The following is a 24,304-nucleotide window of genomic DNA, read 5'->3' as shown; positions in this document are numbered from 1 at the left end:
CAGTTGGCAGGGTGCTGTCTCCAAGCCCTTGGGCACACTGTGGTGGCATGCTGCTGCTCGGCATGGGGACAGGAAGGTCCCTGCTGCTCTGGGACAGCACCATCCCTTGATGGCATCCATCCTGGTGCTTTCTGCAGGGCCAGTGCTGCTGCGGAGCCACAGCTGCGGTGTGCTTTGGAAATGGCTCCAGGAAAGAGCACATTTATGGGCACAAAAATTCTCTGAAGCACAGCCAACAGGAAGCAGCACCAGAGCGAGGAGGAGCTGCCCTTGCCCACTGGTGACCCTGCAGACAGCACTGAGCAATCACAGTGGCACGGACAGGCCCCAGCCCCAAGGCTTCATCCCCAGAACTGGGAGAAGAGCTGGGGCTGCAGCTCAGCCTGTCCGTCCTCACAGGCAAGATGCCATCACAGCAGTGCCATATTGCCCCGCTCACACCAGCAACGCCCAAAACTCCATCCAGGCTCCAGCCACCCTAAAACAACACCCAGAGTGATGCTGCACAGCCCCAAACGTGGGACATGTCCCGTTCCCAGCCTACCTCAAAGTGGCAGTGGCAATGCTGGCGGGCAGCCTGCAGCATCCATGTCACTATCCATGCACTGCCGCTTCCCGTGCCGGTTGGTGGCTGTCACCTCATCCCAGCAGTGACAACACTCTGTGAAGCTGTCACTGTGCAAGGATGTGGCCGAGGACAAAGTGGTGGCCCTGTCACTGATGCCCCCTCAGGCCAATCCTGGTATGGGTCACCAGCTGCTCATTTCACTTCAAAGGTGCAGACAAGCACAGCCATAGCGCCTTTGTAGGAGCAACGCAGAGAAATCCAGCTTATAAAATCCTTATGGGGTGGCAGCTAAATTTAACCTGAGCTGGATTGCAAGCAAGACAGAGCTGTAAATCCACACGGTGCAGGGAGAACAGCCGTCCTCAGGGCCATCCCTGGGGAGGTCAGAGAGTGAGAGCCCCCCCCAGCAGGGCAGGGGCACACAGCAAAGCCATCCTGTAGATAACAGAGCCATCAGCATCACGCCCCATACAGTGGGAGATTGCTTTGGGTCCTTTGGATCAGAGGGGACATGGGATAGGGCACAGCATTCGGTCAGGGTTTGGGTGAGGCAGCTGGAAAATAGGGAAGAAGGAAATGGGAGGGGGGGGGGGGGGGCAGGCAGGGAGGCTGCTGAGTCACCTCTGAGCGGCCCAGAGGTTCACTGTCCATCACCCAGCCCTTCTGGCATGTCACCAGTGAGCACAGATGGCAGCGAGCCCTGCAGTGCAGGCACAAGATCCTGGGGAGCCCACCAACACCTGTAGGCAGGTGGCAGAGGACTGCAGAGCTCTTCTCTCCTCAATTACGCATCAGGTTCCAACCGAGTGCGGGGTAACGGGGCTGCAAATGCCATCAGAATACAGAGGCACAAGGAGGCTTTGTGGCACAGCAACCCCAAGGCTCCTGCAGATCCCAGTACAGGGAGACACAGGGTGTCACAGAGACCCCGCTGGGATGGACAGATCTAGCAGCATTCACACTCTCATTGCAACACCAGACTGCACGGCTTGCTGCAGACTAATGAGAACGTCATTAACATCCCACAGGCTGTACACTGATGTGGCTGACAGCGATGACCTGATGTCTGCTTAAAGACTGATGAGGTGACAGTGTCACACACCTTGTGGGCAGCGAGGAGCCATGCAGAACACACAGATGAAGTGAATCAGCACGGATGCACTCAGGTGAACCATCACATCAGGCTTTGCACCTCTCGGGAAGCCCCATCGAGCAGAGCCCCCAGCACCAACCACACAGCCTGATGATGGATGCCAATGGTGCTTAAAGCTGCACAGGGTCCTGCAGGAACAGCCCCATGGGACTGCTCCGTCACCCAGCGTGGGAGAAGGGAACAGCCAGATGCACCCCATCATCTCCTTTACAAAGGTGCATTATGCAGCAAAGGCTGTTTCTTCATTCATCATGGGAAAGAACATCCTGCTGCTCTGCACGCTCCTGGTGCTGCGTAGATAAGTGCTCCCTTCCTTCCTGGACTCATCAAAAGGCAGGGACACAGCTGTGCTGCTGCTTAGCAGAAAATATCCCAAGGGAAGGGCCATTTCTGATCCTCTTTTTAGCTCAGAACACATTAACACCACGTCAGTGCTCCGGTCACACAGCACAACACAAAATGTAGCAGTTTGCACTGAGAGCAGCGAGATGCACATGGAATTTGAACCAGGAGAGGGTTTATTTTTCTCTTCATCCCCAGTGGAGACAGAAAGCAAAACGGGAAACGCAAGGAGCGCAGGATGGAGCTGGTCTCAACCCTACATCAGCTCACACACAGCTGGATGGCAAGGATGGTGAGCACAGCACCCACAGCCAGGACACATGGAGCAGCAGTGCAGGGGAACTTCAGAGCTGCACAGATGGCTGAAACGGCAGCAAATCCCTACAGAGCCCTCAGGGAGCCACTGCTGCCCAGCACAGGGCTGCAAGAAGGGAGCTGTGAAGTGCAGGGCTCAGCTCAGAACACCACCAAAAATAACAGTGCAAGGGTACAGGGAAGCTCATTAATGCCTCGGTATGGAGGCATGGATCAGAGCTGCTCCAGCCCACACCTTACTACACAGCATGGAGAACCCAACGCTCTTCCCAGGTGCTCCCTACAGGGTGACACACAGCAGAGCCCTGCCAGCACCCAGCCCTATTGCTGCACCCAAACCTTGCTGTGGGGGCTTGTTAAAGCAGCCCCTACAAGGGCAGGCTGCAGGGAGCCTGTCCCACAGTAACAGAAGCTTTGGCCAGGTGCCCCTCACCAGGGTGAAGCCTCCACGGCAACCCCAGCCCCGCTCCCAGCAGCTGGGGCCATGTAATCCAGCCCTTACAGGGGATTAAAGTGGGGACAGCAGCAAATCCCCCAGTGTGGCTATGTTAACGAGGCTCCTATAATCCTTCCAGCCCAACAGCCACACTCGGTAGGATGAGGAGCCGGCCCAGCAGTGATGCTGGGATGCATGGCAACTCCTGCTCCTTTGGAGCCCCAGAGCAGCACACTGCTCCCTAGCACTGTCCCAGCTCAGCCAAGGGACCTGGGTGCAGATCTCCACTTCCAGGTTTGCACTGCCAACCCAGCAACACACGAATGCCTTTATAGGTAACTGGAGAGCCAGGCTGCAGAGCCAGCGTGCAGCCTTTAGTGATTTCACCTCCAGCCCTTGCCTTTGGTGAAATGTTGTAGGGGAAAGAATGCGGTTTGTGTCCCAGCTTTTAGCAGTGCAGATCACCCCAGCCTCTCGGCCCCAGCCTCCTTGCTTGCCGGGGATTAGGGCTGGGATGGAGATTTAATCCCAAAGCTGTGGGTTTTCTGGGTCGGTGACATGGTTTCCTATGCGCTGATCAGGGCACTGGAGTGCAGCACAGATAACTGACACAGCTCATGCAAGGATGGGCTGTGAGAGCAAAATCAGCACGTGTGATAGGGTGGAGGGCTCCTCCAGCCCCATGGGTGTACTAGGCTGAACTGGGAGTGCCATGCATACTGGTAAGGGGCAGAAGGGAGGTGACATCCATGCTTCTGCTGTGTCTGCAGCGAGTTTAGGAGACTCCTGTCAGCTTTAAGCAGTCCTGCAATCCAACATAGACACAGGCAAGGGTTAAGCTGTCCCTGCAGCCATTCACAACAGTGAGTGTGGTGCCACTGGGAGCACGTGCTGCACATCAGTCTGCTTTAACAGCGAGGCCATTTTAGGAGCACAGATTAATCACAGCACCGTCCCGCAGGGACAGAGGATGCTCAGCACTGCATTAATACACAGCAAATTTGGGCAGGACTGGAGGAGCCCATTCCCAGCCCTAGAGAACCACATCCTTCAGCAAGTCACAGAGATACCAAGGCTGTGCCCACCATCCTCCCAGCGGGCTGTGGGGTGCACTCAAAGTCTCCAAGCTCCAGGAGGGCTGACAATGCTCAAGGTAACTACTGCTGTGATTAAGAGAAATCCCCCTGGGGAAAGCAGTCTGGCCTCTTGTAGAGACAGTCCTTTGGGTCCCGGTGACCATACAGACCTCGTCCCCAAATACAACTCCACGAAATCTCAGCATCTCCAGCCCCACAGCATACCCTCACTCTTCTCTGCCTTCTCTCCTCCTGAGGCCGAGCTGCTCCAGGAGCTCAGAACTCACCCAGCAGTCACATGCAGACGACCCTGCTGCTCCCTACGCTCACACCACAATCAAATCCAGAAACTACAAAAAAAAAAAAAGAAAAAAGAGGAAAAATGAAGACAGCGACAGTTACACTCAGCACATGGCTCAGCCGCCTCTGCCTTGTTGTAGCAAAATCCATTCCCATTAAAACCCTGTTTCCAGCAACACCCACAGCACACCGAGCTCTTCCTGCCGCCCCAGCTAGTTCCCTTGCCACGTCCATGGGGCTGCTGCCTGCTGCCCAGCTCCAAGACGGAGCTTTTCGCACTCAGCCCACGCCGCTCTTCGTCTCCGCTCCTCTTATTAAGAGGATAATAATCCCCTTAATTAGTTTCTCCTTATTTTTACGCACCTCCCACTCCTCCCCCGTGGCAGATCGCTTGGCTGCGTCTCCTCTCGGATGCTCCTCAAAGTCCCGGCGCCGTCGGGCTCGGCTCTGCCACGTGGCTCTGCCGGTGCGTTATTACGCAAGGTTGCAAAATCAGGACAGGAGCAGAGCAAAAGGGTGGCTGGCAGAGGGCTGGGAGCACATTCTGGGGGCTGCCCTGCTGTGTATCCAATCCTTTTGTGTCTGTACTTCTCCCCTCGTGCGGGGACAGCAGAGCGAGGAAGGAGAGGACGAAGATCCCCCCAGCAGAAGGGGGGCTGCAGGGAGCCCCCAGTGGCACGCACAGCACGTTTGCAGCACAGAGGTCACCTTAACAGGCGGCTGCTGGATTTCCATATGCATTTCCTTATTGCCTCCTGCTGCTCCCGAAGCACGGGGACATTTACATAACCCCACTGGATGGAAACAGGATGGGGATGCAGCACCACTTGTCACATGGGTCCCAAACTGGGAAGGGACCCCATAGAGCTCTGGCCCTTCTGAGGCATACTGAGCGATGGCAGGATATCCGTGAGACAGAGTGCTCCCCTCTGCTGCCAGGAGATGGCTGGGTGCCATGGACTTGTCTGCAGGGACATCCAACATTTCCTTACAGATTTGCAGGCAGCTCTGCACTCATGCAGCCACCCTAAGAGAGGCTGCCAGCGGGGCTTCAGCAGGTCACAGAGGGCATCACCCTGTGCTAACATGGCAAATCCAGTGCAGAAATGCTCCTGGGGCTGTTACAAGACTCTCTAAACCCTCCATGGGGAGCCCCAGAGCTCCCCCAGACAGCTCAGCCACAAGCTGATGTACACTGCTCAAAAACCTCCGGTATCCATAGCCTCTCATAGTCTGCTGTGGGCTCACCACGCTGAGTTCCTCCCATCTTTTCCTCCCTGTTTCAGTGCTGTTTCACACTGTCCAGATTGCCAAGCCCTCACTCAAGCCTTTATCGTGCCACAACCACCACCACCTCCTCCTCCTCCTCAGTACAGACACAGCAGGTATTGCCCTGCTCACCCTTCCCAGAACTCCTCTCCTGGCTGCTGCTGACACATCCCAATGGCAAACCCAGGCACACTGTGCCAACCCTGCTGCCAAAACTTTACCCAACTCCATACAGGTGCACAGGCACCCCCAAACACAGAGCACTGTCACAGGAAAACCTCTCCCCAGCAAACACCCTCCAGCACCAGCACACAGCTGTTTGGAGGGGCATTCCTCCATGTACACCTAAGGTGGCACATGAACCTCTGTTTTGCTCAGGGCTGAGAGAGCTAACCTCCCTTTACAATTCCTTGAGCTTTACCTTCATGCATTATTCCACGACTGTCAGGCTTCAATTAATTTTATTTTTTTCCCCCTTTAAATATTTTATCTCATTTTGTTTCTCCCCTTTCCAGGAAGAGCTGTTTCACTGGGAAAGGCAGCTCCACACCCCAGAAGGAGCTGTACAAAAGCCCATTGTGAAGCACAGGGCAGGGAGCAAAGAGGGGCTCCAGCAAAGCAGGGTTAAACACCCGTGGGGCAAAATGAGGGTGGCTTCACCAACATCAGCAAAGGTGCAAGCAACAAGGGGATGGGGGTCTGAACCCACAGCAGGCTCTGAATTGCTGAGTTGGCCTGAAAGCCACCCCCAGGAGGTCCAGAAAGCCCTCTGCGCCCCAACCTCTGGATGTACCATGCTTCACAACCAGATTTGGGGCAGCTCGCCCAGCAAGCATGCTGTAAGGACTCAGCAGAGCTCCGTCCCAGCACCCTGAGGGTTGTGACCATGCTCACCACAACCCTGAGCTGGGGCACGGGGAGGAGATGGGGCTGTGAGAGAGGGAAGGGCAATAGAAGAAAAGGAGGAGGAGATGCATCTCCCTCTGCCTCCGTGCAAACGCGGCGACACTTACGTTGATCATAGCATTGGAGGTGATGCGGAAGAGCGTGGCTCGCTCATTCACAGCCTTGATCTTCTCACCACTTTCAGCTGGCAGTTTCAGGTTCTCCAGCTCGCTCAGCGAGCGCTGCAGGGCGGCCCCGTGCTTGGCAATCAGGTCATTGCAAGTGCTCAGGTCCTCCAGCTTACTCGAGAGGGTTTTCAGCGTGCTGTGCAGCTCACTCTTGTCTGACTGTGAGGCGGGCTCCTCATCACCCGAGTCATCTGCAAAGGGAGGGATGGAGAAAAAAAAAAAAACAGTTTCCATGGTTACCCCTGGACTGTACCAGCGGGCAGGGGGACCTTCTGCCTCCTCCAGCACAGGCTACAGGCTGGGATGTGCCAGGACAGAGGGAAGGGGCACCGAGCCCAGCCCTGACTCCCCGTTCACCCATCTCACTGGCACCCCCTCTGCATGAGGATGCAGAGTATGGCATAAGGAACAATTTGGGATGGCATCCAGGGGTGTCCAGAGGGCTCCTTCCGCTGCCACTGGGATGCAGCACAGGGCTGCTCTGCCTGAGCAACGGGGTGACGCAGGGTGAGCATTAGGGAAAGGTCCTGCATCAGAAGGCAGCGGATATGGAACAGGCTCCCCAGGCAGTGGGCACAGCCCTGAGCTCCAGAGCTCAGGGAGCACTGGGATACCATTCCCAGCCATAGGGGTTGGGTTTTGGGCACCCTGCCCCACAACTGAGCCTTGCTCTGCCAGGTCCACTCTGTGCCAAGGAACGGACAGTCTAAGAAACAGCATCTACCCCCAACCTTCCCCCTGCTTGAGAGGGCAAAAAACCAAAGTCAGAATCTCAGACACAACAGGAATGGTTACAGCTGCAACTCCAGAACATTTGAGTGATGAAAAAGAGAAATCCAACCCAAAACAGAGCTGTGCATTCCTACACACCACCTGGGCAGGGGAAGGTGAGGTTCCCAGGCTCACATAGCAGGGCCAGCACAGGGAGTGCCCATCTTCTATGCACCCAGGCACTGCTGGGCATTCCTCCAAAGCCATTCAAGAAGAATGAATTGGGACAAGGACGCAGAGCCCAGAGAAGGGTTTGTCCTACACAGCTCAAGGAGAAAGCAGAACAAAACTCTGGCAGAAGCCAGCAGCAATGAACCACAGAACCCTTGGATGGCTTGGATCAGAAGAAACCTTACTGACCATCTGGTTCCAACCCCTGCCATGAGCAACAACAGTCCTGCTGCTCCAAGCACACAGGGATGGGGTCAGGGTAGGATGGACGTGATGGGCAGGGGGAGAAAAGAGAGAAGATGAGGCTTGCAAGATGCATCCCAGAGGGTGCACCAGGCTTCTGCTGCTGGTGACTTGAACATGCCAACTTCAACAGATCTAGAGGGAAAACTTCAGCAATCAGTAAGGAAAACTAACCAGAACCTCCCGAAGGTCAGCATTCTGTTTCAGCACTTCTGCAGTACCTGTCACCCTGGAGCACACAAGGCACCCTGGTAACCTCTCTCTCCCCATTTGGTGACTGAAGGTGATTGCAGCCACCCTTCAGAAGCCAAACAATGCCCTATACACACCACAAGCACAATCCACTTTGGTTTCCATCACAGCCACTGTGCAGGCAGCTACCACCATGACGCCAAAGCCACCATTCCCTCTGTGTGACTGCAGGGGAAGAATCAAATTTGGCATTTTTCTGTGTGTAGACATGAGTGATGTTTCTCAAAGACAATCTTCCCTTATTTGCAGCTGCAAAAAAAATAGTGCTTTAGGAGCAGCAAGCAGCAGGAAGGATATCTGCCTGCTCCAGGCAGTGTTTAACCCCAGATCTCCCTCTCCCATCTCATGCTGCCATGCAGAATTATATAAACACCCAGAAGGTGTTTCGCTTTACTCGCAGAACAGCAAAAATTGGCTGTAATGAACTGAAATCAAAGCACAGAAGGAAGGAAACCCAAAGCTGTGGTTACAATCAAATCAGAGCGAGTTGAAGGAGAAACATTTGCGCAAAGCACCCGAAGCAGCTCCCACCCCTCCCAACACCCACAGCTCCCAGGATGGGCTCCCAGCCCTCCACCACAACCACAGGGACATCCCCATGTTACAGAGGGCAAAAAGGAATTGATGGAGCACCCAGGATCTCCTCAACCATCACTGCTCTCCCTACTGATGGCAAGGGAAACTATCTGTGCCTCCCTAGCTCTGCGTAGCTTTAAGGACATGAAACCATCAGAAGGTGTCCAAAGGAAGGCTGTGGGATGGAGAGGGGTCCAGAGCACAAGGTGTGTGAGGAGAGGCTGAGGGCCCTCAGTTTGTTCAGCCCAGAGTCTTTCATTCTCTGTTTCCCACTGTGTTTTGACTTGCAAACAAACTTAAAGGAAATCTGTTTTGATTTTTATTTGTAGGGCACTGGTATGAACCAGTTGCTATAGGAACAGTGGGCCTCGCCGCAAGCCTGGAGGATTATTTTTGGAGCTGTGATGCTATTTAATCTATGTAAAATGGATCAGCAGCCAGTGGCCATAAGCCTCCTCGGGCTGCTTCCCAAACCCACAGCACACACCAGCCTTCAGAGCCCAGGGCAGCAGCTCACGAGGAGCTCAGCAAGGCAGATGCTCCCATCACAGCCTTATTTTCTGCCTCTTGAACTTCCCTCAGCTAAACCCTGCTTGCAGCTTTTTCCCCCATGCTGGTGGAGAGCTGTGGGCTGGAGGAGGTGGCACTTCCCTGCACACAGCCCACAAGGACACCGGTGACACCAGAGGTGGCAGGTGAGCAGCTGGGAGCTGTGCCACTACAGCAACCCCACGCGCTGCTGCTCAGGTGCATTTTGATGCTTCTGCGGATGCATGGAGCTGGCAGAGCTGTTTAAGATGGTCTAGAAGAAAAGGCCATGGGGTTGATGAGCTTTTATCCTGAAATTCCCAAAATGCATTCTGAACCCAGCAGTGATGTCCCTAACACAAAGGCACAAAGTTAATGCCCTGGGCCACCTCCTACCTTCCTCTTGGGGTCCATCACAAAGGCTCTGCTCCAACTCCCTGACCCTCCTTTGCCTCACAAGCAGAAACCATTCCCATCCCTGCATCCTCGCTTCCAGAAATACCCTTCCTTCCTACACCCCCTCTAACTTCTCTCCTTCTCACATCACCTTGAACTTCACTCCATCCTGCATCCCCTCTAACTTGCCACCCAGACACTCCTGCAGCTCTGAACTGCTTGCCTCTCAAGGTTCCATTCAACAAATTCAATCTGGCTTCCTGCTCCAAGGCAGGGACACAGACACGGGGCTGAGCAAGAGAAGTTCCTGAGACAAGCAGCCTGCACTGATCCCAGAAAGACACTGTTAAAGCACAACAAAAGCTGCCACACGCAGACAGGCATCGCCCAGAGCATCACCAGGACTGGAAGCTCTGTGCCACAACTGCTTCCCTGTGGGAAGTCTGTTCCTCAGACTGAGCTTGCTCGTCTCTCTCCATAGCTGGGAAGCTCCCAGATCCCTGAAGTGCACCTGGAAAACTCCCTGCTCCACAGTCAGAGGGTTGCAGAAGCAGCCAACTCACAGATTCCACCCTTGCTTTCTTTATGAGCTGCATCCAACCAACCCGTGCTTGATGCTCCCAGGACCCCATCATCATCACGGATAATAAGGCTGCCTATAGAGAAAGCAGAGCTTCACCTCAGTGGGCCTGGATCTAACAAATGTCAGTGTATGCCTCTCCACATACCTGCCCTAGGGGCTTCGTATGGAAATGCAAGAAAAACCCCACACTGATTTGGTCTGGAGCCTCTTCCAGGCAACACAGCGAAGGCCTATGGGACAAATGAGCACCAAACCCAACCTCTGCCAGGGACTCCATGGGCAAAACCTATAGAAATACCAACAGCACTTGCAGCAAACACCCACTGGTCCCTCTGGTGTTCTGCAGCCGCCACCACAGACCTGGTTTGGGAACAAGAGCCTTTCCTCCCAGGACCAGCAGCAGCACATGGACACTGATCACCAACCATTCCTCAACCAAAGCAATTTCCACAATGGCTCCAAAAACTTTCATCCGCTCGCGTTGCTTTTAATAGCTATGAATATTAAATGGCAATGGGTGTCTATATTTAATAGCTTCACCCAGTTGCCAAGAGAGGGATGAATTCCTACAGCATCTGCACAAGCAGGCCCAGGCGGAACTTTTTGGTTGTAAAGAATTACGCTGGCACTTAATCATCAAAATAACAGAGCAAATGGTCATAAATCGTTCCAAATTTGGGTGATCGCTTTGCAATTATCACCAACCTGGCAGGGATATTTCTTCTACTGCTAATGCAAATGGAAAGCTGTTCAGGCCTAAAAACAGCAGTTATTCACCAGCTGTGATGAGCTGCGACACCTCTATCTCATTCAATGGGGATGACCCAAGGACGCAGCCTTGGAGCAGGACCAGCACTCAGCTTGAGGCAGCACAGAAAGGACCCAGAGCTCCCAGTCTGTGCCAGCAGATCTGCCTGAAATCCATTGGGATCACAGTGTGAAGCCAAATGCTCAGGTTATGCAGAAATTCAAACCTAAGGATTTCACAGATGTGACCTAACCTTGCCCAGGGTCGGAGCAGAGACCTCCAACTTAGCCAGTATTGCACCCTTACACCTCACCACACTGAAATAAAGCAGGACAGCATATTCTTTGCCTCTGACTCCATCTCTTGGTTTCTGTAATTGTGGTTTCATTATAGCTCCACTGCAACTGGCTGGAGCCAAACCCAAGTGAAGTGAGACTGTGACACGTTATACTGCTTGCTTGGTTTTTCAGGTCAGCGAGCATCACAGGGACACAACTGAAAAATCTAAGAACAAGAAACTGAAGGGCTACAGAGCAGTTAAGTTGATGGCTTCACCTCTTACTCAGGACAAATTCCAGCTCATGAGGCAAATGCACCCTGGTACAGGAATCTGGGGGAGCTGCAAAGCCATAATGAAGGCAGCAGGGTTGATCCCACCAGGACAGTTCTTTGGAAGGAAGGATGCTGCAGTGGCCATTTCTTGCAAGCCATCAGAAGGTGATGCAATCAAGAAGGCCAACAGTCTGCAAATGAGGTTTGCTGTAGTGCCAGCAGAACTATTTACACAACACAGAACCAAATTTCCAATAACCCGAAACAGATTTCATTTTTGGACTTCAATCTCCTTACTGCACAAGGCCACAGAGGTTCTGGCAGTGGACATGCAAAGAACTGTAATCCATTTATTGTTATCTGCATTCTTTCCTCCCATGAAGCACTGAAGCACCACCCTGAATGGGAGCTGGCATCGCAGCCCATTAATGCACCTAAAGGATTTCTGCTTTTCTGAAAGAAAAGCACTGAGAAAACATGAAGTATTTTTATTATGATGACTGCAAATCTCATTGCTGCAGTCACAAGATGATATTACCAGTCAATAACCCTCAGCACTACGTTCGGGTTGCAGTCATTCTCTCTTTCCAGCATACGTGGGATTTTCTGATGAAATCACCCAAACAACTTCAACCCACTGGTAAGGCAGGCAACAAAGATGGGCTGAAAGCACTGGGGTTAACCTCAGAGTACGGAGACAGTGGTGAAAAAGGGAGCCTGAGGGATGTGGTCAGTGCAGGATAGCACCCTACCCTGAGGGGAGACACCAACTGTGGGAGAGATTCCAACCAAGCAGAGAGTGGACAACCGCCTGTTTGGCAGAGAAGGAGCTACCAGCCCAGTGTGAGTTACAACGGAGCTTTGAAAAGAGAGCTTAAAAAAAGCAAATTTGGGGTTATATGAACAGAGCAGTGCTCTCTGAGACACAGTGTGCTTTCTGATCAGTGCCCAAGAGCCTGCGCCCGGTTTGGGACACTGCAATCCTAAGGCGTGGACTGGAGATGTGGTCTACAAATTATTTTTATGAAGTAGAATGATCTGTTCTTCATATCCACAATGGGCAGGAGAAGAAGCCAAGAACCAGCTCTGAATCAAAATGAAAAATCTTCCAGTTGTGAAGGTGTGATTATAGGGAACTAACCATTCATTACCAGGCAGCTGGCTGCTCACACTGCACATCACACCGCCAGAAGAGGAAAAAAAACAAATGTTCTGATAAAAATAGGAACTTTATCATCCTACAGCTCCGAACAGGAACACACTGCAGACTGACCTGAGCGGCAGGGCCAGCTCCAGGCTGTGCTGACACCTGCTTGTCCTTGGCAAGCACTGCTGACTGTGGGTGCCAGGGGCAGTGTGCTTCTATCCACACCTGCAAAGCCGCCCAGGCTGCTCCTGAGCTGATATCTTTAGCCATCTCCCCCAGTGAAACCCCCTTTTAGAATCATAGAATTGTAGCAGGGGTGGAAGGAACCCTAAAGCCCATCCAGTGGTACCAAGCACTTACTGCCCAGAGTCTCATCCAGCCTGGAAGCTCCACGCCTGTCCCTACCAGCCCACGTGTGCCATGCAGTGAGGATCAAGGTCCAACCAAGGGTCTCCCTTCTGCAGATTCACCAAAGACGACACAACAGCAATGACACAAAATGACTCCCCAGCTCACTGCTGGCATGCAACACAACCTGCACCACGGAATTCGAACTGATAATGCTGAGATCATTCCTTTGGGATATTCTCCAATCAGCGAGTGGAAAGGAGATCAACAAATCCATAGTTGAGGAAGTACTTAAAAGAGAAAACTTAATTCCAAAGCTCAAGCTGTGGGTATCAGCCGGAGTCACAGCTTCCTTAGTTAGTGTAGATGCACCCCAGGCTCCACACCATTCCAATTTCCACCTTCCCATTGGGTCCACTGAGAAGAAGGCACCAGGATAAGGAAGCCCATGTGCTTCACTGAACCATGCTTTCTCTATTTTATGGCTGAGCTCAGAATCCACAGCCGACACACAGGCTGATAAAGCACCGCAGGGAGGATGCGCGCAGCCCAAGGCTTCAGAACTACCTCTGAGTCTGATGACGAATATTTAGACACATAAATGCAAGTGTCATAAATAATTAAACATCATTTGCTCCTGTTCAACAGGTGAACAAAGCACATTAAAAAAACCTACGGACTTTGTTATTTGTGTTTGGGCATTCACAACCAGATGGCACCGTGAGAGGGCAGCGAATGGCACTGGGCTGTGCATGAGCAGCATCCTTAGGCTGCAGCGAGCCATGACAGATGCAGAAGTGGCATAAATGGCAATGTCAGGCTATGGTGGAGGAAGAGCCCTGACAGCTACCAAAGAGCAAAACCACCAGTGACTTGAGCACACAAGGCTCACTGGCAGCCGGCTCCTGTCTTGCCATCTCCTTCCCTTGGCACAAAGGTCTTCCTTTAGGGACAGTGTTCAGTAGGCATGGTGGGGATGGGTTGACAGCTGGACTAGGTCATCTTAGAACTGACCTTAATGACTCCACGATTCCTTCAGAGCAAGAGCTGAGGCAGGGAGCAGCATGGGGACAGCAGGGCAGTACATCCCTGCTCTGAAGTGCCCAGCACCTGGCCTCGGTGCCAGCCACAGCACCCAGCACACAGCTACCAAAAACCACTTCAGCTGTTGGATATCTCCTAAGCACATCACCAAGCATCCATGTTTAACAATGCTTAAATACCTCCCAGCCTCAGGCAGCACTCTGGTTTCAGCAGCATAGGGCACGGAGCTGACAGCATGCTGGGCTCTACTCCCTGCCCCAGCAGCAAAGCTGGGAACACGGCGATGGCGCAGCCAGGCTTGGAGCAGCCATCCTCTGCAGAGTAATGCCACTCTTGGTGCAACCAAGGATGAACTTGGCATGGGATTTCTTATTTTCTTTCTTTAAAAGAATGAAGCCTTTCTCTGGAAGCCTCCAGTCAGCAGGTAAAGCAGCCTGCTGCAGGCTTGTGGGAAGCAGCTGGGGAAGCACAGAAGATGCACTGAAGCTCTGTCAGCTCCCTCCCTCCCTCCCTGCAAAGCCTCTGTAACAAGAACAAAGTGACACGGGACTGAGCCACGGGGCAGGAGCTGCGGTGGCAGGAGATCCTGCTATAATGTCCCTGCTATACCCACAGCAGGACGGTGTGCAGGGCAGCCAGACACAGCCACACTGGGGGCTGAGGGCTGCTCGTGGCACTGCAAAGACCCAGCTTGAAGTCTATGCTTCTGCTCAGTGTAATGCACGACCCGCAGTGCCCTGCAGACTTGTAAGCTCAGCTCAGCCAGCTGCATGAGCAAAGATATCTGAGAAAGCACTCCTGAGAATGCAAGGCTAATGTGTGCCCTTATGCACATGTAAATCTGCCTGGGCTCAGCTTACACCTGAGTAAGAGGATCGGGATGGGTGCAAGTTACCCAGCTCCTTACAATTCCATGCAGGTCACGGAGTGCCAGTGGAGACAGAGGGATGCAAACAGCCTTTCCAACACCCTACAAGCAGACAAAGTGAAGCCCTGAAGGCACACCCCCATACACCAACCTCATCAGCAAGAATGGCTGCCAGGACAGTTTGCTCAAGGGTTTCAACGGGAAGAAAAAGCTTTGTTAGTCCCTTTGTAGAGAACAAGCAACAGGAAGCAAGGACAAATCCCCAGAAACAGACAGAATTTCACCCAAGAGGGAGAGCACATAGCAAACCCACATGGGATGAGGACACAGCATGGGTGCTGCATGGGGAGCCGACTGCTGGATGCTGGTGTTTACAAACAGAGCTAACCTCCAATTAGGGTTTCCCTAATTACTGCTAATCTCCCCCACATGAGGTCGGATGAATGCCTGCACAACAAAGTGTGCATTTTCACGTGATTACATTTTCATTAATTAAAAGCTGTGCTTTATCAGCACCACTCAGCATCCCTTAATTCACAAAGAGCAGCAAGGCTGCGTGCACCAATCCCCACTTTGTGGGCACATTTTCCCCACTTTGTGTTTCTGCTAAATACCATCAAGAGGCTGAAACCTGTACGTTGAAGGATGCTGTGACACTGCTCCACTGCCCTCCTTCCTTCTCCCCTCCTATTTCTGGGCTGAAGGCTTTCCCCAGCACTGGAGCAGGCAATTAGCAGGGCACTGAATTCCTCAGAGAGCCAAAGAGAAGTCATTAATGGCCAAACAACCCCAACAACTCAATCATTAATGGACACACAACCCTACCAACTCATTGTGCAGTCCCAAATGGGACGCTAATCTAATCAGTCAACTCATGACAAAGTAGCCCATCAGCGCCAGGGCTTGGTGAGACATTCAAACAAAGTTAAAGCACTGCTGGGTAGGAGCATTTCTGCCACACGTGGGCTCCCTGCCACCTCACATCCCTTCCTGCAGCAGTGAGGTCATGCTCTGAAGGCTTGCAAAGGGGCAAAGCCATTTTTGCAGGGCATGCAGAGTCTGGAGTAACTGCAGGCTGACCTCAAAGAGGGAAGCACTGCTCTTTAGGACTGTTTCTATCAACTCATAATGCAGCCCCAACCACAGAACTTGGTGGTGGCAAAGCTGCAGCATCCCTGGGGTCACCAGGAGCTTCAGAGCTGCCAAGGAGGAGCAGGAGTGCTCTGCACAGAGGAATTTCACACCCTGAGGTTTCACAAAGCTTCTAGGAATTTCAAACCTGTCCAGGAGAATTTTGGTGCTTAAGGAGAGAGAAACTCATGGAGGCAGCAAGATGTGAGTGGGGAGAGCCAGGAGTCCCTGCAAGGAGGGCTGCAGAGAAATGCAGCTTTGCTCCCTCCCTTCAAAAAGGGAAAAACATCCAGAACAGAATAAAGCCACCCAACCCACTGTCCGTGTATCCTACAGATTGGACAGACAAAATATTTCCTAGATATATTGCTCCAGGGATGTGCAAATCCCTGCTCCTGTCAGAACGCAGTAATTCATGGAAGACAGCAGGGTCCCACAGGTGTTGTGCTGCAAAGCCAGTGCAAGGAGACCACGGCCAAGTGGGGACAAACCCCACTTCCCACCCTCCTGTCTCCTAACACCCCCCTCTTCTTTACGCATCAGCCCCAGGATCTGTTTCTTGCAGGCTTGCAGTCCCACAGTCAGGGACAGCACTGGGGCTGCTCTGCCCATTGCTGCCTTTGGTGACCGTGTCCCACCATCACTTCCTCCCTGGGGTGAGGAGAAATGCAGCGTGTTCCAAGTCCACACTCGACCCAGGGCGGTCAGGGAACCTCATTCAGCATTTGGAAACTCCTCAGGGTTTGACCATCCCTGCAGTGAGTTTGCACAGCCTATAAAACCAACATGCATCCCTCCCTCTGATGCTGGGTTGGTACTCTGCTGGATGAGACAAACTCAGCGTTAACCTCCCCTAGGCTACAAGCACAGCAATGATGAAGAACTCCACAGGAGCACAAAGCAGGATGGGTAGCAGCTCATGGATGCTTGCCCACATGCTGCACTCTGCACAGCAGCCACCACCACTGACTTACTGGAAAGGCATTCCCTAGGATTGCTCCTGCACCATATGTCCCGCCCAAGTGACCCCAATGCAGCATCTCCTCCTCCAGAAGTGCTGTGCTGGCCATGGGTGCAGCCTTGTCAGTAAAAAAAAAAAAGCAAGAAGTAAATCAATTTGAGGGCACACAGGGCTTCTATTTGCAGATCAGTGTGGCTGGAGCTCACAGTTCATCTCCATTCCTTCCAATTCTTTAACTGCACTTTTTCTCTCCAATTACACCATCAGCCTGTCAAGATAGTCACTTTTTCCCTAACTACTTTCCTTTGCATTAAGCATTAGCTAATAAGCACACATTGCCAGCAGTGCTTCTGAGCAGCTCCGAGGAGCAGAGCAGCTCTTCCCTGACACCTGTGAGCCCTTGGTTATCTGCTCTGGTTAAAATTAGGGAGGATTTCCACACTGGTCACACGCAGAGGGCTGGAAGGGGTTAATGTCACGGCTCTTCTGTCTGATCCAGCTAAGGGAATGCTCCAGGGATGTGCAAATCTAAACAGCCCCTTCTGCAGTTGCTAAGACTGGCATCAACAGGCAGAGGAAGCAACACCATTAAGGGGCAGCACGAAACCCCCACAGAACAAATAAGAACTGCTGTGCAGCTATGGCAGTGCCCCTCCTCAAGCATTTGCTGCATGTCCCAGCCAACGTGTGCTGTGAGCCCCTCCAGCAGCATGCAGGCAGCTCCCAGGATCTGCTTCCACCAGGAGATAACTATCCCCAAACTCATCCTTTACTGACAACAGGTGTCTTCTGCTGTTATCACACAGCAGGGTCACCCACTGCTCCAACATGACATGAATGGCAGGGACATTCCTGCTGCAACTGCAAGCGGGATCCTGCCATAAACAGCATTGGGATCCCAAAATGAACTACATGCCAGCCAGAAGGCTGGGCTTGTCTCTTGTTACAGTCATCAGCACATTAAATGTACCTCAGATGGTGCCTTTTTGGTGAGATAAACAGATTTAATGCCTTTATTTTGGTCGAAAACAGCTACTATAACATAATTAAGTGAAAAGTAGGGCATCCTCGGGAAATATTTTCACTTGGAGAACAAGCACTGGGCTCTCCAAGCAAATTGTGCTTACCAGGGACTCCCTTGCTGCACAGTGAATGGATTTTAAAGCCAGTGTTTTCCCAGCCTGTGGGTTCAGCTCACATCTCCTTGCTGAAGCCAACCTGCACAGAGCACTGTGTGCCACTGTGACCTCACAGCATCCAGCTGCAAAAACCAGAGGGTAGAGAACAATTTGGATTTGATTAAAAAGCTATTTTTCATCATCTGCCCAAAACATGTAATGGCTGAAATTTCAATTTGACCTATTTGTATCCCTTTCTTTTTTTTCTTTGGGGAAAGAAATTACACCTAGATAAAATAACTTCTGGTGAGCCTCTGCATGGGAGCAGGGCGGCCATCTCTGTGCCACAGGGAGCAGCCCAAGTGGAGGCTGATTCCCATGCAGTGTTGATTTCCCATCATATGTTCATAAAAATAAAGTGGTCCCGGTGTTTGCCATGGGGAAGCAGCAAGTTTAACCACCTGCAGGTGGAAGGATACGTCTGACTTATTGCAGCAGGAATGGAAAGTCCCCGTGACTCCCTGCAGTCCAATCTGTGATCCCAGCTCCTATTTCAGGAGGAAGCAGAGGGTTCTGCAGGGTGCCCCTGGCCTTAAAGGAAGCCCTGGGTCACCACAGCTGGCTTAAATTCCTACATCTGCACAGCACCACCTCACCAAGAGTTAGGCAACGAATCCCACAGCAGCAACACCTAATGATTTCTGTAGGACTGTTGCCTCTCCCGTCCTTGAAACTATTGCAGCACCCCAGGAAAGCCTTGAGTGGATGAGAGCCCCTCCAGCACATGGCTGGCAGTGGGATGTGTCCCAGCACCCACCCCAGCAGAGCTCTGGGGAACCCACTGCTCTCACAGCACTCCTGGTGGGAAATGCCTGGAATAACCCCAGCAGCAACAAGGGATGGCAAGCACAGCTGAGCAGGAAAACGCTTCCCAGAGGACAGCCAGGCATCTTGTGCTTCCCTAGGCACTGTCACACACACACAGGCTCTCATAATATCTTAATGAGAAAGTACTTTTTCCTAGAACAAAAACCTACCTGATTTACTGAGATCAAACACCAGATTTGAACAGAGCATCCAGTGCAGGAATTAATTCACCACGATGAACAAATCAATCCTTTGATGCTAGATATGCAAAACATACCCCTCCTAGCAGCAGATCAGCACAGCACTGGGTGCAGCACTCTGTTGTTCCAACACCTGATAAAGCCAGAAGGCAGAACACAGCCAGGGCACAGCACACAATCCCAGCAGCCACTTGCAGGCATGATGCCAACCCCAACCCAGCACTCATGCAGCCCTTATCCCCATGCAATACCCCTCCCCACCAAGCACTGACCCTTGGGGAACTTATTGAGGCAGGTGGAGTTGCAGAAGGAGCGGACGGATCCTGCCTCCCAGCAGCCCCTGCCCTTCATGCCCACCACGGGGCCGCGCTGGCGGAGGCTGAGAGCTGCATGGCCGTTGGCTTTAGGTTGGAGGGAAAAAAAACAATACAAAGGAAAAGAGAATGTTCTTATTCAGCAGCTGTCCTTATGGAGCAGGCAGCCCTGTGTCTCGCTCCACGCTGATAGCAGGGCACTACGGCACCGGGCTCGGCAGCCCCACAGCCCGGCATGCACCACTGCTTGCTCCAGCATGCAGCAGCCCTTAATTAACTCCATCTGTGCCAGGAAGAGGTGTGCTCCCCCCTAAAAGGGAGAAACATGCAGCCCCAGGCAACTAAAGGGCAGGATTCGGCACAGTCATGTCAAAAACGGTGAGCAATGGGCTAGAAGGGATGCAGCTCCAAAGGGATGCTAAAGCCAAAGGGATGCAGTTTGGTGAAGCTGATGCTGTTTGGTAGTCGGTCTCTTTAAATGCTGCTAGAGGTTATTTTTAGGACTCTCCCTTAAAATATACATCAGAATTCCTTCATTTTTGGTAAGAAACTTCATTACACATTTCACTCACGCAGCTCCGTTTCGCTGCAGCCAACAGTTCCCAAGCAGAGCCTCTGCCATGTGCACACACACACTGATGGCTGCTGCCTCACCCCCCCAGCACTGGAGGATGGGGTTTCCCAGCCCTTCAGATTTTATCAGTCCCAGGGAACAAGGCAAAATGAAGACACATCAACGAGAGCATTCACATTTGCACAGGGAGCAGCACTGCGCCCTGAGTGCTCTCCTCCAGCTCCTGTTAATGCCAACGTCTGGACAGCAACAGAGCACAGGTTGTATTCCATCTTCTGTATGTACATCTCAAAAGACATGCCCGGATTTTCAAGGCAATCTGGGTGGAAATAGGGCAAATTCTGGAAAAATACCTCTGCTCTGGGTAAGAACCAAGCTTTTTCAAGAGGAAAAACACAAGTGATGTGCGGAGAGGGAAAAGCCCATGTGGGATCTAACACATGCACTCCTGGCTCCTGCAGTGACCCCAGCACAGTTCAGTTACATTGCTGTTGCAGAGATCTGCAAGGGAGGATCATAGACATAATGAAAACATAAAGAAGATGCTCTCCATAAGCCTGGCATCACCGAAACTTCACAAGCAGTTCAGATCCCTTCTGCCAGCTGCCAAAGGCCTCCTGCATGCACAGAAGTCAAAGCTGCAGTGGCTCACCTCAGTGCACGGAGAACCAGTCTGAAGTTCCCTGATAAAATATTGATTTATCCCTAAATTCAATTCATTCTGCCCATAAACAAGTAACCGAGCAGAAGTCACAGCCTGTGGTTCAGCAAGATGTATGTGGGAAATGCTTCGTGTCACAGAAACGTAGAATGAATCACAGAGAATAGTTTGGGTTGGGAGGGTCCTTAAGGATCACAGAACCATAGAATGGTTGGGGTGGAAGGGTCCTTACAGCCCCCCAAGCCCAGCCATGGGCTGGCTGCCCAGGTCTTTGTGCTGCACACCACCAGGGCTGCCTCTGCCCTCTGCAGACTCCACAGAGAACTGCCTGCCTTTCTACTACGTAAAAGCCTTTGGTGTGTTTGAATCACACCTTTGTGATTCCTTCCTTTTTCATTCCAAAATAACCAAAAATAATTATTTTCCTCTTTTCAGATCCTTTGCTCTCATCTTTCAGAAATGTCACCTTACTGCTTCTATCCCAATTGTTCCTTCCAGGATGAGTCACTCATGCTGTGTCTGTGCAACAAGAAAACTCTCCAAGCTTTGCAAGTGTTGCTTATACTTAAAAGCAGCTGAAAGCAATGAGGTCCTCACCTCTGCACCTCGTGCTGGGGTGACCCGACTCCCCACAGCCACACCAACAGAGCTGCAAGGATGGAGCCATGGAGCTTCCTCAGCCCCCACACAGCAGGTAGCAGGACTGCAGCAAGGGGCTGCTGTGGGCATTCAGGTTGGACATTAGGAACAATTTCTTCTCCAAAAGAGCAGTGATGCATTAGCAAAGGTTACCCAGAGAGCGGGTCACCATCCCTGGAGGTGTTCCAGAACTGAGGGATGTGGGCAGTGGGCATGGTGGGGTGGCTGGGCTGAGAGAGGAATGAAACTATCAGCAGTGCCCCAACATGTGTAATTTTTGTGCAAATAATTGGTCTGCTTTTCACTTGGCCCACGCATGGCGGTGCAAACAAGAAAACACAGGTGTGACACAGCTCTGAATGGAGGAGCAAAACGCCAGCGCTCTCAGCTCTAGAATCTCAGCATCAGGAAACAAAACTGCATTTTTGCATTTCTAGTATTTGTTTTCACACAGATGCCTCCTTAAAATGGTGCAAGCTTTGCCAAAGGAGCTCTAGTCCCTCTGCTCGTGGCAGTTCCCTCTATTCAACTAATTCAGGAAACTTGTTATCTTCACAGCTACTAACGCGCTCCTACAACTTCCTTTCCTAAGACAAGGAACCACAGATCAGGTGCCCCAACACAGAAAAGCACACCAACTTTGAGCTGTAAATCCAAATTTGATACCCATTCAAATGCAAACCCAGCAAGACAGTGCTGCTGCTCCTCTGCTCCAGGGATGTGTGCTGTGCCCAGCTGGCTCTGCTGCCCTGTTGCACTGCTCACATTCCCCTCGACCACTGCCAACACCCAGACCAGTTTGGGCTCCTCCAGGCACAGCTCTGCACTGGCTCAAACTGCTCTTATGTGTCAGTGCAGCCCCATCCAAAAACCAGGGCAAGAAGCAATGACAAAACCAGTAACAGAGGACTCCACCTGGAACCCCCAGAACTTCATCTGGCATTTCTATCTGGTCTGGAAAGCAATGCAGCAAGGAATGCACAGCTTTAGATGCTTCATTTGGGAATTTCAAGCCCATGGAGGGGTTTGCAAGCAGAGCCCTGCCAAGCAAGATGTTGGAGTCACCAAAAACGAAAACAAAGGAAACTGAAGAAACTGAAACGTAAGCAATAGCTGCCTGCAGCCTGCCCAAACAGAGCTGCCTCTGCATGCTTTGTCTTTCAGCCCCATGGCAATGGGCTCCTGGCCCTCCCAGGACACTCAGCCCCACTGCAGACACCAAAGCCATGGAGCTCACACAGAGCAGAACAGGAGCCAACAATACTACTGACACTGACTGCTCTCAGTTACTGACAGCACCACCCAGCACGACTCAGGTTGGCAGAAGTCAGAAGTTTCTTCAGCTCTAACAACACTCAGAGCTTTCCATTTTCCCCATTCTTAAGCCTCCAGTGCCAATACAACGTACCCATCTACTGGGCAATTTAGGATCCAGAAGACCTGAAGGGTCACCAAGGCTTAGATAGGAGCCTAGAGCTACAGTTCAATTCCACAGGTACTTTTTCCCCCCAGTATTATTCACAACAGGAAACACATTAAATTGGGATGCTAAAAGCAGAGCTGGACCACTTGCTAGGACGCCATTAGGAAACGGGGGGGGATCATATTAAATGAAATTGTTTAAATACCCCCTTTGTGTCCTCTGAGAGTGCAGAGCTGCATCATCAGCCTTAAGGGACACACACAGCTGCAGGGTGGGCAGCTCCAGATCCTGCCAGCAGCACAGCCTCAAGTAGCAGGCTCTGCAGGGCCTGGAGACCTAATGCTGAGCCCCAGCAGCGAGGGGGGGAGCCAGGCTCATTTCCTAGTGAGCAGCTTCACCACCAGAGGGAGATCCTCTCCCTGCAGAGAACAGCACAGAGCTGGCACTGCTCCTCAAGCACATACTTACGGGCTGAAGCTACCAACTCCTGCAGCAGCAGGCTGGTTTTGGTGCTGGAAGGAAGAGATGAGGACATGGGTTTGCAGAGGGAATGTGCCAGGAGAGGGCAACCTACCACCGTCGCATGGCTGCAGCACAACATCTGCATCCTCAGGCTCAAGCTGTGAGCTAATTCACTGCTCTGCAGATGGGGAACGGAAGCTGATGTGCTCGGGTGCACCAAAAGCAAGGCAGGAGGCCCCCCATGCAGCCATTCACTCTTTACTGACTCATTTCTAATTAGCAAGAATTACTATTATTTTCAGGCCTAAAAATTGATTTTCCTCCAACAGCATTTTTCTGTGCCAGGAAGAAAAAAATAAAACACACTTGATAATAACCCAGAAATACACAGAGCTGGAAACACTGCCCCTTTGGCACTAGGTATCCCCACCACGTTGTTCAGGTCACTTCCAGGTGACACTTGCTCGGTTTGAACCTTGCCCAGCTGCTACGTGCTGGGATATGTCAGCATAGGGCCTTACCAGGTGGCAGCAAGGACACAAATGAGGACATGAGCAGATGTCCCCACTGCAGCTGGCTTGCTCCTGATCAGACAGACAGCCACCAGCCACAGCACCCCTTTGGAAAATAAGGGAAGGATGCAAGTTCTGACAAGGATGTGATGCTCCTCGCTGTAAGCACACAGTTACCATGTGTTTGCTTTGCTTCCTGTCAGACACAGCCTCTGCCAGCTGTAAGCAGGCACACAGCCTGTGCTCAGCACATGCCAAATGCAAGCTTATGTGGCTGTGGGTGTGTGAATGAGATGCTGTGGGGCTGGGACACCAACCAGCAGGTCTGGAAGTACAGAGTAGGCTCAAACCAGAGCAGAGCTGAGCGCTACACAGCAGCCCAGCACTTTGGCAATCAGTACAGCATCCCCTTCTTCCCAGCTCTGCTGTAAGTGAGCAAAGTGACAGATCAAGCTAATATTAGCAGGTACAGCAAAGCAATGAAACAGCTCATCCCTCCCACTGCTGCCACCCACACCGCAGCAGAGCTTTGCAGCCAGTGGGGAGCACACTGCAGCCTGCAGCAGCCACAGTGACAGCCCAGCCTGCATCCAGGAGATGAGGCACACAGCACAGAGCAGTACAAGGACGGCTTTGCAAGGCCAATTTATCTTGTCTACAACCTGCCCTGGGCTCAGAGCAGC

General features: G+C 52.1%; 2 protein-coding genes across 4 annotated transcripts in view; both read right to left on the bottom strand.

The window, feature by feature from the left end:
* SLC35E4 (solute carrier family 35 member E4) overlaps positions 1-24,304 on the bottom strand; it is a 108,559-nt gene that overhangs the window by 39,233 nt on the left and 45,022 nt on the right. The gene's annotated exons all lie outside the window — the stretch shown is intronic.
* The window catches only part of OSBP2 (oxysterol binding protein 2), a 61,647-nt gene that overhangs the window by 10,753 nt on the left and 26,590 nt on the right, over positions 1-24,304 (bottom strand). For 2 of the 3 annotated variants that reach the window (XM_052689700.1, XM_052689701.1), the window contains exon 3: positions 6,473-6,723. In XM_052689700.1, the coding sequence (XP_052545660.1) occupies positions 6,473-6,723 (251 nt within the window). Of the gene's footprint in view, positions 1-6,472; positions 6,724-19,308; positions 19,553-24,304 lie in introns of those variants that run through there. The other variant, XM_052689702.1, reaches the window with a different exon arrangement.

The sequence above is a fragment of the Tympanuchus pallidicinctus genome, unplaced genomic scaffold (assembly GCF_026119805.1).
Source record: "Tympanuchus pallidicinctus isolate F22 unplaced genomic scaffold, pur_lepc_1.0 scaffold25, whole genome shotgun sequence".
Lineage (NCBI taxonomy): Eukaryota > Metazoa > Chordata > Aves > Galliformes > Phasianidae > Tympanuchus > Tympanuchus pallidicinctus.
The sequence above is the reverse complement of the archived record's forward strand: the minus strand, read 5'-3'. Positions and strand labels throughout refer to the sequence as shown.